The sequence below is a fragment of the Helianthus annuus genome, chromosome 4 (assembly GCF_002127325.2).
Source record: "Helianthus annuus cultivar XRQ/B chromosome 4, HanXRQr2.0-SUNRISE, whole genome shotgun sequence".
NCBI lineage: Eukaryota > Viridiplantae > Streptophyta > Magnoliopsida > Asterales > Asteraceae > Helianthus > Helianthus annuus.
The window spans coordinates 175,669,453-175,684,659 of NC_035436.2; the positions used below are offsets into that span (position 1 = coordinate 175,669,453).

The window sequence follows — 15,207 nt, forward strand, 5'->3', positions numbered from 1 at the left end:
AAATTTTCTTATCTTTCATTCAAGTATATTCGAGCATATTTTTTATGACATAAAAAAAGATTTATGGTGTCGTCTTGTTTTCAATACTATTATTATAGTAGTGCACATGTGCAATATAACATGTACTACAATGTGCATTACATGCTTAAAATAGCTTTTTGAGTCTAGTTTAGTTTTTAGGGTTAGTTTTTTTGGAGGTTTAGGATTAGGATTAGGTTTTTGGGTGTGGGGGGGGGGGGGGGAGGGGGGTTTAGGTTTTTGGGGGGTGGGGGGTTAGGTTTTTTTCGGGTTTATGTTTAGGGTTTAGTTTTAGGTTTTCGAGAGGGTGGGGGGGGGGGGGGTTTAGGTTTGGGGGGGGGGGTTAGGCTTTTGGTGGGAGGGTGAATTTAGTTTTTTTTTTTTTTTTTTTTTTTTTTGGGGGGGGGGGGGTGGGGGGTTTAGGTTTTTGGGGGGTGTCGGTGGGGGGTGGGTTAAGCGGTTTATGCTTTCCGTATTAATGCACATGTGCAGTACAACCAAAAAAAGAATTTTTTTTTTTTTTGAAAATTGTTTTCCATATATAAAAAGTAGCGATTTTTCTAAAAAAAATTGTAAAAAAAACAAAAATTTGTATGTTTTTTAGGCTTTTTTAGTTAGTTTTCGAGTTTTCGCAATAAAAGTGGTTTTCATTTGAACCATCCCCTTGAAGCATATTTCTATATTATGTTATTTTATATAATAGACATCACTATTTAGACCGGTCTTAAGAATTATGGCTGCCAAACCCATTTGACCCGTGATCCATTACCTGAATTATTCATTCTTCCACCTTTAAATTCTATCTAGAAGTTGGATCAAAACCTGTATAATTGTACTGTTATTCTATGTGATATCAATTGCCTAACTAAAGTCAAAAAGAGTTCCCTTCAGATTCTTCATGATAGCGTAAGATCACCAGCTAAGTCATAATTTCAACCCATTTCTGATTTCCGTTATTTCTACAGGTTTTCCAGAAGGTTTAACACGTCAGCTAACTAAAATTTGTACGGCTTCGATTTTTGCCATTGAAAACATTATTTTCTGCACTAAACCAAAGAATATATTCCTCCTACATGTTGGAAATCCGGGTTTGCATCAGCGGAAGCATTATACCCGTTTGGATTCACAGACATACTTGGCATGATAACGTGCAGATGAATAACAGGAATAGAAACAAAGATTTGGTGGACAATTTCGGTTGTGATTGAAACTGTCTTGATACCGGACCATAATGCCGGATATTACATATATATATGAGAGTTTTGGCGGTTGTTTATGGCGGGAATAACTGCCATAAACGGTTTAAACATATGAACCGCTTATCTCTCGGTTTATAAGTCACAATACATATCTAATTAATACGTTTCATAATAAACATAATCATAATTAAGTTTATACTTCTAACACGACCCCCTAAACTTGATTATATTTGGCTGCATGTGCTTGAACACTCCGATTCGCTTCGTCCACTGCTTTCTTTGCTTCATTAAAATCAAACCGGCGATGCTTCTTGTGCAGAATCCATGAACCTTCCCAGCTATTTCCGGCATATAGAGCATAGTGCTCCGAAGCAGCATCCTCCGGTGTTGGATCTGCACTCTTACTTCTTCCTTTATCCTTGCCTGCCGTTGAAGTTTCACCCTTTTCCATCATTTCTTTAATCTGCACCCTCTCTTCAGTAACTTTAAACTTATAATAGTAGATCAAGACATCCAAATACATGGCATATATGACTCTTATAAAGTCACCATCTTGATACTCAAAGCCTAAATCTTTCGCTATCGCCGGCCACAAATTATCAATGGTCACACTTCGGTAGCCTCCATCCCTCTCAACCATCACGTACAATCCGAGTAAATTTATCTTTCTCCCATCAGTTAACAGAGGAGGAATTGATCTTGATGTTATTCCCATCTTTTCCTTTAAGAACCATCCTACCATCTCTTCAAACTTTACTTCGAGATCATATTTGTATTTGAATATGAAATCCCGGTCATCAATCATGTCGAGCAGTGCTTTACAATCATTAAATTCATGAAATTCAAGTGCTCTAATGATCATACGGGTCCAGTCATTCTCGTATTCATTTGAAACATTGAGTGTTTCAAAATATGAATTCAAGTATTTTTCTTTGAATTCATCATCTTCGGAACACAGAGATTGCAATTTTCGTTTTTCATACAATCCTAATTCCTCTTCCTTTGACAACCCACTAACTTCATTTACAACATTTACAACCGGGGATGAAAACATGGGGTAAATCTTGCACGTGTCACCGGATTTCTTAACCGTAAACCCTTGAAGGGTTAATTGATCAAGACTTAGAACATTACGTTCTAGATCCGGTGAGTAGAACACACTATGTATTCTCATTGTTTCACTCCCAGTTTTGATTTCTACATTTCCCACCCCTCTAATGAACATGAAGTTATTCATTCCAGTTTTTGTTTCTACCCCCATCACATGTTTCACTCTCTTGAACAAATTCAGATTACCACTAAAATGATGATCAAACGTCGGATTTACATACCATATATCGGACCATAATCCGCCTTCAGTGCCAGTCACGATCATCTCATCCTTGCAGTGTACGTCTCCCTCTTGCCTTTTCGTTCCAGAATTTATTGCCTGCTTCAACAATTGTGTCACTTCATCATTTTCTTTAACTTTGCAATTATAAATTTGATGGCCTGGAGAATGACAGTAGTAACAGAGTTTTATGCGAGGGATTCGTCGGATTCTTTCATTTTGTTCATCGGTGCAGTGTTGGCACGGTAACGTGGTTGAATTGGGTTTGATTTCTGCACATTTATCAAACGTGGCTCTGATACCACTTTGTTGGAAATCCGGGTTTGCATCAGCGGAAGCATTATACCCGTTTGGATTCACAGACATACTTGGCATGATAACGTGCAGATGAATAACAGGAATAGAAACAAAGATTTGGTGGACAATTTCGGTTGTGATTGAAACTGTCTTGATACCGGACCATAATGCCGGATATTACATATATATATATGAGAGTTTTGGCGGTTGTTTATGGCAAGAATAACTGCCATAAACGGTTTAAACATATGAACCGCTTATCTCTCGGTTTATAAGTCACAATACATATCTAATTAATACGTTTCATAATAAACATAATCATAATTAAGTTTATACTTCTAACACTACAGTCCTACTCGAGGAATACGAAGATATAGCATACGTGTCAACGTGTTTATAGCACAAATCATTGCCTTTAAGCAAATTATTACAACCACTCTTATCCAAGTAAAAAATATCAGAAAGGAACTTATATTTCTCATCCTAATCATGCATTTATATTCCCTTTGGTGTTGCCTATTTAAGACTGACCACAACTTCATAGTTCAGCAAGCTAACATTCAAGTTTTGAGATTTGATCAAGTAGTTCAACAAAGTAAATGGATAGAGTGAAGGATTTGGCTTCCAAGAGTGCTGCGGTTATCTTTACCAAAAGCACATGTTGTATGTGCCATAGTATTAAGGCTCTATTCTATGATCTTGGTGCAAGTCCTGCAGTTTATGAAGTTGACCATGATCCCGATATGGAGCGGGCCCTACGTCGGTTAGGCTGTAATCCTGCGTTTCCAGCAGTGTTTGTAGGTGGTAAATATGTGGGGTCTGCTAAAGATGTAATTTCCCTTCATGTTGATGGCACTTTGAAACAAAAGCTGATTGAAGCAAGGGCTATCTGGTTGTAGCACTTGTCATGGTGTGCTTTCTAGGTTTAATGTTGTCTTAGAATACTAAAAATCAAGTCTAAGAGCTGCTCTTTTATGACGGCCTTATGGACTTTCTTGTACTAGAGTCAAAGATTAAACAAGTTTATCATCTTTTGTTATAAATGTGTTGAACATCGAAACGGTTTACAGCGGAAGCATCATGAATCGTTGGTTTCATGATTGAATCTTGGTGTGATCGATATGTGCAGTATTGGAGTATGGACAATTTTGGAGGTTGAAATTGTCTTGGTGGCGGTTGTGGTTCCCGCCCAGACATATATATATGTTTACATATTTGACAGTTATGGACGGTTGAGTTTCGGAGGGAAAAACCACCTTATGAACCGGTGCCTTCCAACCATCACAACCATTCGAATATACATCTATTAATACATATAAGTATAAGTTAAATAGCTAAGTTACATACATATAACTATACCAAAGAATTATATGTTCTAATACACTCCCCTAAACATAATTCTGTTTAAAAGAGTGCATTAATATGCTTTTGTTAGCATCATCCATAGCCACTTTAGCCCGATTAAAATCGAACTTCCTTCTTGTATGCAGCCTTCTCATCCCTTGCCAATCGTTCCCTGCATAAAATGCAAAATGGTCTGTATCGTTTCTGGCATCATCACAGCTTCCTTTGATCTTCTCGGTGCAATCTGCAACAGTCCCTGTTTCATCATCTCCTTCACTTTTGCTTCCTCTCAGTTCCACTGTATGCATCTTTGTCTCTTTCACTTCTGCCACAACCTTTTCTTGTACCTTTGCTTGAGTTGTTTTGAACTTATGGTAGTAGACTAGGACATCTAAATACATTGCATACATTAAACGCATGAATTCTCCATCACCATATTCAAATCCCATATCCTTGGCAACCATGGCCCATAGGTTATTTTCAGTCACTCGTCGATGCCCTCCTTCTCTTTCAACTACCAAATACAGTTCTAATAAACTGACTTTTCTATTGTTCGAGGCATAAGCAGGAATTGGCCTCGTCATTACTTCCAGTTTCTTGGTCAGAAACCAATCCACCATCTCGTCGAGCTTTGATTCTAGGATGAACTTATACTTTTGCACATAATCACCATCATCCATCATATCGAGTAACGCTTTGCAATCCTGGAATTCTTTAAATTGCATCGATTGAAGTATCATGATGTTCCAATCGGGTTCGTTGGATGATACATTCAAATTTTCGAAATATTCATTCAAAAATTCTGTTTTAAACTTCGCAAATTCAGATTCATTACTCATACTCATCATGGACTGTTTTTCTAACATTCCGATCTCTTCTTCATTGGTCATCCCGGTTATGTCACTTTTCTTGTTAATTAAAGGAACACTAAATGTAGGAAATGACTTGCACTTGTCCCTGATGAATTTCACCGTGAAACCTTGAGTAATTAATTGATGTAAACTTAACACGTTTCTATCTATATCCGAAGTGTAAAATACACTCTCAATGTTAGATATATTAAACTTTGTTATGTTTATATTTATTCGAATTTATAAGTAGACAATATATGTATGATATGTACTCGATTATTAGATGATAAGTTTATGTATTTGCCGGTGATAAGCGGGTGAATGAATTCAAATAACTGCCGGAGGCAGTTACCCGCCAAAATCAACCGCCAAAACCTATGTATATATATCTGATTTCCGGCAACATGAACCGGTTATCAAGACGTTCTTATTACTGCAAGAATTGTCCATTAATCACTGCTCTCGGTATTCATCGATTTCATTTATCATTTTGCACCATGAATATCCAATTTGGATCACTCACAAACAATAACCCAAACCCAACCTTTGATTCCGCTGCACATGTTACTTCTGATCCCCAACATAGTGGTATCAGAGCATCAATGGGGAAGAAGAAGACTAAAATTAAATCAATGTCCACTCTGTTGCCATGCCAACATTGTACAAATGAAATGAACGGCGAGAACAAGCGAAGTCATCGGGAGAACACATGTTTTTACTGTCACAGACCAGGGCACCAAATTTATTCGTGTCAAAAGAAGGAAACAGATGAGGCAACCCAATTAATCCGGCAAGCGGTGAATATGGGAATACAGAAACAAGAAGGAGAAATCAGTAATCATCAGGAGATTATTGTCGTCGGTACCGAAGGAGGGCTATGGAGAGATATTTGGTACGTTAGTTCTGTATTTAAACATCACATGGCCGGAAATTTAAATGTGTTTAAACGTATAAAGCATATTATTGGGGTTGATACACGATCTGGGGGAAACAACTTCTTGTTTACACAGGGGTTGGATCGGTTGAAATTAAAACATGCAACGAAACCATGAGAATTCAAAGGGTCTTTTATTCTCCGGAGTTAGACCGGAACATCTTGAGCATGGATCAATTGACAATGCAAAGTTACACTGTCAACAAGGACGGTGATACTTGCAAAATCTTTCCTATGTTCTCTATTCCGGTAAACAACTCTGTTAATGAAGCAAATGGACTGACAAGGGAGGAGGAGATTGGGTTAAATGAAAAACAGGGCATACTTGATGAAAGTGTATATAATGATGAATTCAAAGAACGATACTTGAACTCCTATTTCGTAGAACTAAATCTGTCTTCACAAGAAACGGATTGGAGTTTAATGATTGTCAAAGCAATGGAATTCCATGAATTTGCCGACTGTAAGGCATTTCTGGATTTAATTGATGATCGAGAGTTCGTCTTTAAATATAAACACATGTTGGAGTTAAAATTTGAAGAGATGATTAAATGGTTTCTGATCGATTATATGGGAATAACTACAAGACCAATTCCACCATTTACTCCAAACAAGAAGAAAATAGACTTGTTAAGTCTATACATATTGGTGGCAATAGACGGTGGTTACCGGGAAGTCACAACAGAAAATCTATGGCCAGCAATAGCAAAGGATTTAGGATTTGGATACGAAGACGGAGACTACATGAGGGTCACTTATGCCATGTATCTCGACATCCTAGAGTATTATTATAAATTTAAAACGGTTTAAGGGAAGGTGTATGACAAGGAGGTGGTGTTTGAAGAAGGAGGGTCATCTACTGGCTGCCACAGGAAACTGAAAAGTGCGAGTGATATCCAACAAGAACCTGCTGCATCAGAACAATTTGCACTCTTTGCTGGAAATGATGAAGATGACTGGAATCAAATGAAGAAGAGGAAGCGTTTCAACTTCAATCACGCGAGATGGGCTGTCGAAGAAGCCAACCGGAGTGTCATGGAGCGAGCCGGAAAACATAACTAAGTTTAAGGGGGGTTATGTTAGATATATTAAACTTTGTTATGTTTATATTTATTCGAATTTATAAGTAGACAATATATGTATGATATGTACTCGATTATTAGATGATAAGTTTATGTATTTGCCGGTGATAAGTGGGTGAATGAATTCAAATAACTGCCGGAGGCAGTTACCCGCCAAAATCAACCGCCAAAACCTATGTATATATATCTGATTTCTGGCAACATGAACTGGTTATCAAGACATTCTTATTACTGCAAGAATTGTCCATTAATCACTGCTCTCGGTATTCATCGATTTCATTTATCATTTTGCACCATGAATATCCAATTTGGATCACTCACAAACAATAACCCAAACCCAACCTTTGATTCCGCTGCACATGTTACTTCTGATCCCCAACACTGAATACAAATCTTCTCCGACCCGGATATTACTTCAACGTCCCCTATGCCCCTTATGAAATAAAATTGATTCTCTCCGGTCATTGTTTCAACACTGGACATGCCTTTTATTCGTTTAAACATATCTAGATTTCCAGAATAATGATGTTTGAGAGATTTACTTACATACCACATCTCCGACCAGAATCCTCCATCGGTTCCGACTACAAGATACTCCATCCTCTGGCCACTCTCATGATCATGATCATCATTTTGTTGTTGCTGTGTTCCAGTATCAATTGTCGGGCTAATTATTTGTGTTTCTTCGTCACTTTCTTTCATCTTACATGTTGAAATTTGGTGACCGGGTTTGTTGCAGTAATAACATCGCCTCTGCAACCATCTTCTTTCTTTCCTCTCGTCGGAACAATGTTTACACGGCAACATAGTTGAAGTTGGCCTGAGATCATCACCGCTATCGATAGTGGCTCTGATACCACTATGTTGAACATCGAAACGGTTTACAGCGGAAGCATCATGAATCGTTGGTTTCATGATTGAATCTTGGTGTGATCGATATGTGCAGTATTGGAGTATGGACAATTTTGGAGGTTGAAATTGTCTTGGTGGCGGTTGTGGTTCCCGCCCAGACATATATATATGTTTACATATTTGACAGTTATGGACGGTTGAGTTTTGGAGGGAAAAACCACCTTATGAACCGGTGCCTTCCAACCATCACAACCATTCGAAAATACATCTATTAATACATATAAGTATAAGTTAAATAGCTAAGTTACATACATATAACTATATGAAAGAATTATGTTTATATGTTCTAATAAAATGTGTGTCATTACAACCATCTTTCCTACTTATAAGTGCATGTTTGGTCCGTCGGAGTTTGAAGTATCTGATGGAGTGGTGGCCAGAAAATGATAGATTGTAAGAAAACCTATGGATTTCAACTTAGAATCATGTGAAAGTTGTTGTTTGGTTCACTTAATGTTTGAAACTAAAATTTGTGTTGGGTTTGGTTGGTAAAATCAAGAAGGGTGTGATCAATTAGACATAAAAAAAACTTAACTTAGTTATTATTCGTAATTATAGTACTTAGATGTAACAAATATTGATTTATTGTTTTAGACATTGAATTGTTGTGACGGTACGTGTTTTGACAGTTAAACCTCGAACCGGTGCGACTTACAGTTGTGTCATTTCAGTTTGCCGCCAACAACCGTTATGACCAAGTACATATTAGATGATCATTGCATTTGATCATCACCAAGGAACATAATCCTATACTATAATCTGTCCCTAGTCGCATTCTTCATTTTCTGTGATTACCACACACACATTAAAAACACATCATTCTCATCCATCAATCTGATTTCACTCCAACATGATCATCGTAAGAAATAAAGTCAAAATTGGCTGGTCAACAGATAAAAAGTCAGAGGGTATGGGACAGTTTAAGTTGAGGGACTGTTTCTGCCAATACATTAAAGTTTAGGAACACTTCAAGTGGTATTTGAATAAGTGATAGAAATAGTAAGATGAAAAATTTTGGCATCTTTAACCTTTAAAGCCTTTATAGATAGATACTCTCTTAGTAGTCACTCAGCGATCGCTTATTTAAACAAGTCAACGGTGCACTTGTCACACACGCCTATTTGAGATATATGAAAAAAAAAACGGAGTATTTTAGTTTTCACTTTACATGTATATTTATAGTGTATGCCCATGCCGAAATCTGTTAACGTAACGATGTGTAAATCTTTAGGCTATTGAGGGATTCCATTTTTGGGCATCTTAAGATGTGGAGATCATGTAGCCTTTTGTATCCCATATCAAGATTCCCTACATATTAGTTTAAAAACTGAAAGTAATAGAAAAGTGGAATATGAAATATCTGGATGCTTATTCGAGCATCATAACCAATTATATATACATAAACTGATTCTGTTTAAAGCATCAAATGGGCGGTTATCAATACATATATGATCAGAAGCATATTACTATACTAGAATACTAGATTATTTTATGTGATAGACATCATTCTTTTTAGGTGTATCCAAGATATTATTAAGAATTCAAACTATATATGGCATCCGAATTTTGTGCTTCCTACATTAGATTAGTCAAATGGCTTGTTGATATATTAATTAAGATTTATGCAACTATAGATAATTTTAAAAAGAGTTATAGGCAACCCTGTGGCCTAAGTTTTATTCTAGATTGGTCCAAAGAAGGTAATGCAGGTAAAGAAATAGATCAAACTGGGGTCAATTTAGGTTATATGTTTTTCCAACGGGTCAAATGAGTAAAATTCATTATTACTTTAGTTTTCGCAATCATATTGATACATTAAATTTTAAGAAATTCATATCAATGTAGAAAAAGTTTTGCATCTGACCCGTCTTAAGAATTATGGCACCCAAATCTATTTGACCCGTGACCTGTACCTGAACTATTCATTCTTCCACCTCAAAATTTTATCTAGAAGTTGTATCAAAACCTGTATAATTTTACCTAAATTATTCATTCTTCACCTGCTAAGTCATAATTTCAACCCATTTCTGATTTCCGTTATTTCTACAGGTTTTCCAGAAGGTTTAACACGTCAGCAAACTAAAAGTTTGTACGGCTTCGGGTTTTGCCACTTGAAACATTATTTTCTACACTAGACCGAAGAATATATTCTCCACCTACTCGAAGAATACGAAGATATAGCATACGTGTCGACTTGCTTATAGCCGAAATCATCGCCTTTAAGCAAATTATTACAACCACTCTTATCCAAATAATAAATATCAGAAAGGAACTTATCTTTCTCATCCTTCACATGCATGTATATTCCCTTTGGTGTTGCCTATATAAGACTGAACATAACTTCATAGTTCAGCAAGTTAACATTCAAGTGTTAAGATTTAATCAAGTAGTTAAAGCAAGTAAATGGATAGGGTGAAGGATTTAGCATCGAAGAGTGCTGCGGTTATCTTTACCAAAAGCACATGTTGTATGTGCCATAGTATCAAGGCTCTGTTCTATGATCTTGGTGCAAGTCCTGCAGTTTATGAAGTTGACCATGATGTCGATATGGAGTGGGCCCTACGTCGGTTGGGTTCTAATCCTGCGTTTCCAGCAGTGTTTATAGGGGGCAAGTATATTGGTTCTGCTAAAGATGTAATTTCCCTTCATGTTGATGGCAGTTTGAAGCAAAAGCTGATTGAAGCAAAGGCTATCTGGTTCTAGCACTTGTCACGGTGTGCTTACTAGATCTAATGTCGTGTTAAAATACTAAAAAAACGTCTAAGAGCTGCTCTTTTATGTCGGCCTTATTGACTTTGTTGTATTAGAGTCAAACTTTAAACGAGTTTCTCATCTTTTTGCTGTAAATCTCTTCGTGTGTTGCTTATAATTGTTGTGCATTACAACCATCATTCATGCTTCCAAGTGCATGGCTGGTTGACAGAATATGATGGCATGGTGGTCGGAAAACGACAGATTAAAGACAGAATATGGAATGGTAGGTTATGGAATTTAATCCCATTCTATTGAACTGTTGATTGTGTTATTCTTGAATTAAATTCTTATTCAGTTTCATTTAGCTTTTACATGTTTTTATCCAAAAGATCCGAAAACATAATCGCTTAAGTTATATCAAGGTGTCTAATTCGGGTTTATGGAAATATCCAAATACTAAATGTTATTAACGTCGAATATTTTTCCCTCTATTTTTATTCGATTCGGTATTAAATTATAAACGCGTGAATAGTTAAATTCATTGATTTTTTTTTTCTTAATTTGATTCTGTCAATTTAATTTCGAATTATCACCTGCCAAATTTTAGATCCACAGGTTTGATTTAATGTAAGCATCGAAAATAATATTATTTTCCTTTTCAAAAGAGGATTTTTTTTTTTTTTTTTTTTTTTTTTCCAAATGTGTGTTTGAGCTTAAAAGAAAAAAGACATTACTGAATAATCAAATTTAGTTTCAACATGAATCATCCTATAATCAATAGCTAATCAAGATATATTTACAGATAAAATAAAATTAATAAATAAAGGCGAAAAAAAAAACAGAAACCACCCTTTAGTATTTGTAGTTTGATTGCAGCTTAGACAACAACTGAGTGCAGACAATTTTCTTCTAGAAACCAGACATTTCAGTTCAAAAGGACCTGCATTCCAGGTTAACCAGACATTTCAGTTCATATCATTAACATAATACTAGGGTTTATTATTCATATTTTACGCATTATATATTAAAGAGTAAAATGCCATTTTCGTCCCTGAGGTTTGGCTAGTTTTGTGACTTTCGTCCAAAAGTTTGTTTTTCCGCATCTGGATCCAAAAGGTTTGAAATCTTGCCATTTTCATCCGGCTCGTTAACTCCATCCATATTTCTTCGTTAAGTCTGGGGTATTTCTGTCTTTTTTGTTAACTTAAAGGGAAATTCGGTCTTTTTCAGGGGTATTTGGTCTTTTTACATAAAACGAAAAAGACCGAATTGCCCTTTAAGTTAACAAAAAAGACGGAAATACCCCTGACTTAACGGAGAAAATGGATAGAGTTAATGAGTTCAAACCTTTTGGACCCAGATGTGGAAAAACAAACCTTTGGACGAAAGTCGCAAAACTAGCCAAACCTCAGGGATGAAACCCAACCTTTTTACCCGTTAACCTACCGGCTCATGGTTGCTATATTAGTAAAACTGGTAACAACATACCTGTAAGTCATTCACAAGTAATCTTGGTGTCAAAACTGCTAAGGCAGATAGCAAACGCTTCAAAAGCTGATATGGGGTACTGATAATCCATGGTGAATACATCTTTTCCAATTTTTCCAAACTGGAGAACGATCTTTTCATGTTCTTTAGTTCCATTTTCATTCTCTAAGGAAGCAACGAGCTGAAAATTCTTCACGGAAGCGACAGTCACACGCCCATTAAAGTTAAGGCACCAGCATTGCAGTTGCTGATGCCACCTAGGATTCTTGTTCTTCAACACTAGTGATCCCAAATGGGAATCACTCACATGTGCTGACTTTGATCTGGAAAGAGAGAGAGATGAAAAGGAATCCGCATCGCTGAGGTGGAAATCGGTTTGTGTAGGACCCACACGTGGTTCAACAGCGTTTGCAGGGATTGAATTCATGACACATCGCATCTGTCGTGGACCCCTGTACCTTAGAAAATGTGGATTTTTGTCAGTGACCATAAAGGGTGATGAACTTCGGAATGGGTCAATTTGGGTTATTTATTTTGTCTCTTAACGGATCAAACTAGTAAAATGAAAAATAGCTAAAACAAGAAACGGGTCAAACAGGTTAACATGTTGAAGTCGGCCAATATGTATATTTTAAAGCATAAAACCTCCTAAATCTTTTTATTCAAAAAATATAATATCATTGAAATAACACGATTTTGTAATTAAAGTAGAAACTACATGTTATATATAAAATTTATGGGTCAACCAAACCTGACCCGACCGGCCGACCAGTTTTGACCCATTACCCAACTCACCCAGCTCGCACACTTTGCACCCTATACCAAAACCGACGTGTGATCAATTTTCTGATCGTCATATTTAGCTTTTTATTGCAAATAAATCAACGCTCTTGTGAAAACTGTTAGGTATGACAGTTTTCATGCATTTACAATTCCGTAATTTATTCAAAAACTGTATTTTAAAGTAAAAGTGTCGCATACTATTATTATACCTGGTTCCCGGGTTATTTACTTCATATGAAATGTTGGAAATTGGATAATTTCCAGCAGGGATTTTAGGTGATACACGTTTGACGCTCCCCATCCTCGAGGAATGACATTTCGTTGCTAAAGCTGCAGCGTTAGTAGGCTGTGCATCATAAACTCTAAACTTGGTCCCAAGAAAATTTGATCTGTCATAACAAAACATATGATTTTTCAATAAAAGATTACCGCTAAAATAAAACTAATTCATTCAGTCATTCATAACTAACTTGCCTCAACTTTCCTACGTAACCACTGCTGCCTTTTGATATATCATCAGCATTTAGGGAAATTATATAATCTGTGCAGATAGTGCGCCGAAACCTCTTTGCAGCAAAAAGGAATTTCCCGTCATCATTCGAAGCTGCCAAAAGGGCATATCGTTAACTGTTAAGTAATTTTACCATATGAACAAAAAGATCTCAACTTGTTGCTTAAAAACAATAACAATCATCATTTTAAAATGGTTACCTTCGGTCAAATTGAGGTAGAGGTTATACGTTTGAGCGTTGCGGTTCCTCTTTATAAAACATTGTGTTAGTGATCCCACTGAACCAGGCTGTAAACATAAGCAAGTTTGACAAATAAATAGGTCATTAAATATTTAAACTATTCCATAATTGACGGTTTAACATCCGTTATTGCCGGCTCAATATAAGGAAAACAATAAAAGCGAAACGCAGATCTTTGCTTTTTAAATACTACCAAATTCGTAAATTACAGAAAACAAACTGTCAAGCGTCAGCTATACACATTCACGGTCAACTCAAATGTGGTAAGTTTACCAAATACCCTAACCTGATAATTAAGACAATTAATCGATTCGCTTCACAACCGAAAACACCAGAATAACAGTCTTTTACACACATACTCAATTCATTAATCCCACATCATCTTTTTATTCCCAAATTTAGTAATGTAACAACTTATAATATTTTCTACCATAATAATAATAATAACACATAGCATCATCATATAGTAATATCCTTACTCTATGCACACAACATTAATCTATAAAACTGATAACTGTGCCTGCAAATTCAAATACTAAAGATCGTTTTAACGCGATAAAAAGTTTAAAAACCTGCTTTAACGAACTCGGGAATGTCAAGCTGCCCGAAACTTGCGGACATTTAACAATCTCCTTGACAATCATCCTCCAGTTTCGACAAACCGCAGCACAAGAAACGACACTCTTTCTAGCAGGCCAATTGGATTCGGAAGCCTCGATCCGCATTAATATATCTGTTAACAACTCCTGAGGCATGCTAGCCCAACACCTCAACTTCAAATCATCATCAGTTTCTACAGAAGTATCATCATCCACGATCCACCGTGATGAAATATTCCCAAATTCTTCCTTCATTTCCTGAAGCATAGTTTTGAAAGACATCTGTAGCTTCAATTTTAATCACACAACAAACGGTTGACCTTCTTAATTGACCACATAAACACACATTCTCAACAAACTCAAAGCCACAAATAAGAAGATTGATCTAGTTCACCTGATATTGTAAATCACAAATGTAGAAAACAGAGCATATTGAGAATGGAAATGAAATTAGGGTTGTGGTGGAGAAGATGATTATTATTAAATTAAAGATGGGAATTGTGACTGGATGGGATGGGATCAGCAGGTTTTAAGCAATAAAGAAGGTTTAAAGTTGTTTTAGTTGTTCTTGTTTAAGTTGGTTTTAGCTTTACTCCGGATCATAGGGATGTACGTATATGTATTGTATACATATATGGATAAGTGATACATGTGTATATTTTATTACAGATTTTGTACGGTAAAATTATCCATTCTAATTTTTTTAACGGCAAGGAACAACGTAGCAACCATCGTAACACCAGACGCTCTGAACTACTCGACTGCCGTCAGCCCCTTGCCTCTCCCAGATGCGCGTAAACCCGACCTCCACTCACCCGAAGGCACGACAGTGGAATAATCGGTAAAACCTCGTCTCTCATCCAAGACGAACCGGCGTCACATGTATTCATCCTTCACCTGGATGCCGTAGAAAATAATGGAAAG

General features: G+C 36.5%; 3 protein-coding genes across 8 annotated transcripts; 2 read left to right on the top strand and 1 right to left on the bottom strand.

Moving 5' to 3' along the window:
• Positions 1-3,425: 3,425 nt before the first annotated feature.
• On the top strand, positions 3,426-3,887 carry LOC110887409 (glutaredoxin-C11). The gene has a single exon (XM_022135063.2). The coding sequence runs from the start codon at positions 3,444-3,446 to the stop codon at positions 3,741-3,743; it is 300 nt and encodes a 99-aa protein (XP_021990755.1). The 5' UTR covers positions 3,426-3,443; the 3' UTR covers positions 3,744-3,887.
• Positions 3,888-10,277: 6,390 nt separating this feature from the next.
• LOC110887410 (glutaredoxin-C11) lies at positions 10,278-10,814 on the top strand. The gene has a single exon (XM_022135064.2). It carries the CDS (start codon positions 10,371-10,373, stop codon positions 10,668-10,670), a length of 300 nt encoding a protein of 99 aa, XP_021990756.1. The 5' UTR covers positions 10,278-10,370; the 3' UTR covers positions 10,671-10,814.
• Positions 10,815-11,374: 560 nt separating this feature from the next.
• LOC110891262 (tubby-like F-box protein 3) lies at positions 11,375-14,867 on the bottom strand. 6 transcript variants are annotated; one of them, XM_022138960.2, is made up of 7 exons: positions 14,678-14,867; positions 14,257-14,571; positions 13,644-13,731; positions 13,407-13,536; positions 13,142-13,321; positions 12,150-12,607; positions 11,375-11,601 (listed from the first exon to the last, which is right to left on the bottom strand). In XM_022138960.2, the coding sequence occupies exons 2-6, from the start codon at positions 14,563-14,565 to the stop codon at positions 12,157-12,159; spliced, it is 1,158 nt and encodes a 385-aa protein (XP_021994652.1). In that variant the 5' UTR covers positions 14,566-14,571; positions 14,678-14,867; the 3' UTR covers positions 11,375-11,601; positions 12,150-12,156. The 6 variants fall into 6 exon arrangements, with proteins under 6 accessions (XP_021994652.1, XP_021994654.1, XP_021994651.1 ...); XM_022138962.2 differs by having other exon boundaries at positions 14,257-14,541; positions 14,678-14,866; XM_022138959.2 differs by having other exon boundaries at positions 14,257-14,565; positions 14,678-14,866.
• Positions 14,868-15,207: the final 340 nt, after the last annotated feature.

Bases quoted from the DNA above. Each gene is read 5' to 3' on its own strand.
- LOC110891262 (XM_022138960.2), bottom strand. From the start codon at position 14,565: ATGTCTTTCAAAACTATGCTTCAGGAAATGAAGGAAGAATTTGGGAAT. The intron at 13,732-14,256 runs GTTTTTAAACTT...TTATGTTTACAG, and splicing joins TCCCGAGTTCGTTAAAGCAG to CCTGGTTCAGTGGGATCACT. The intron at 13,322-13,406 runs GCAAGTTAGTTA...TTGTTATGACAG, and splicing joins GGTTACGTAGGAAAGTTGAG to ATCAAATTTTCTTGGGACCA.
- LOC110887409 (XM_022135063.2), top strand. From the start codon at position 3,444: ATGGATAGAGTGAAGGATTTGGCTTCCAAGAGTGCTGCGGTTATCTTT.
- LOC110887410 (XM_022135064.2), top strand. From the start codon at position 10,371: ATGGATAGGGTGAAGGATTTAGCATCGAAGAGTGCTGCGGTTATCTTT.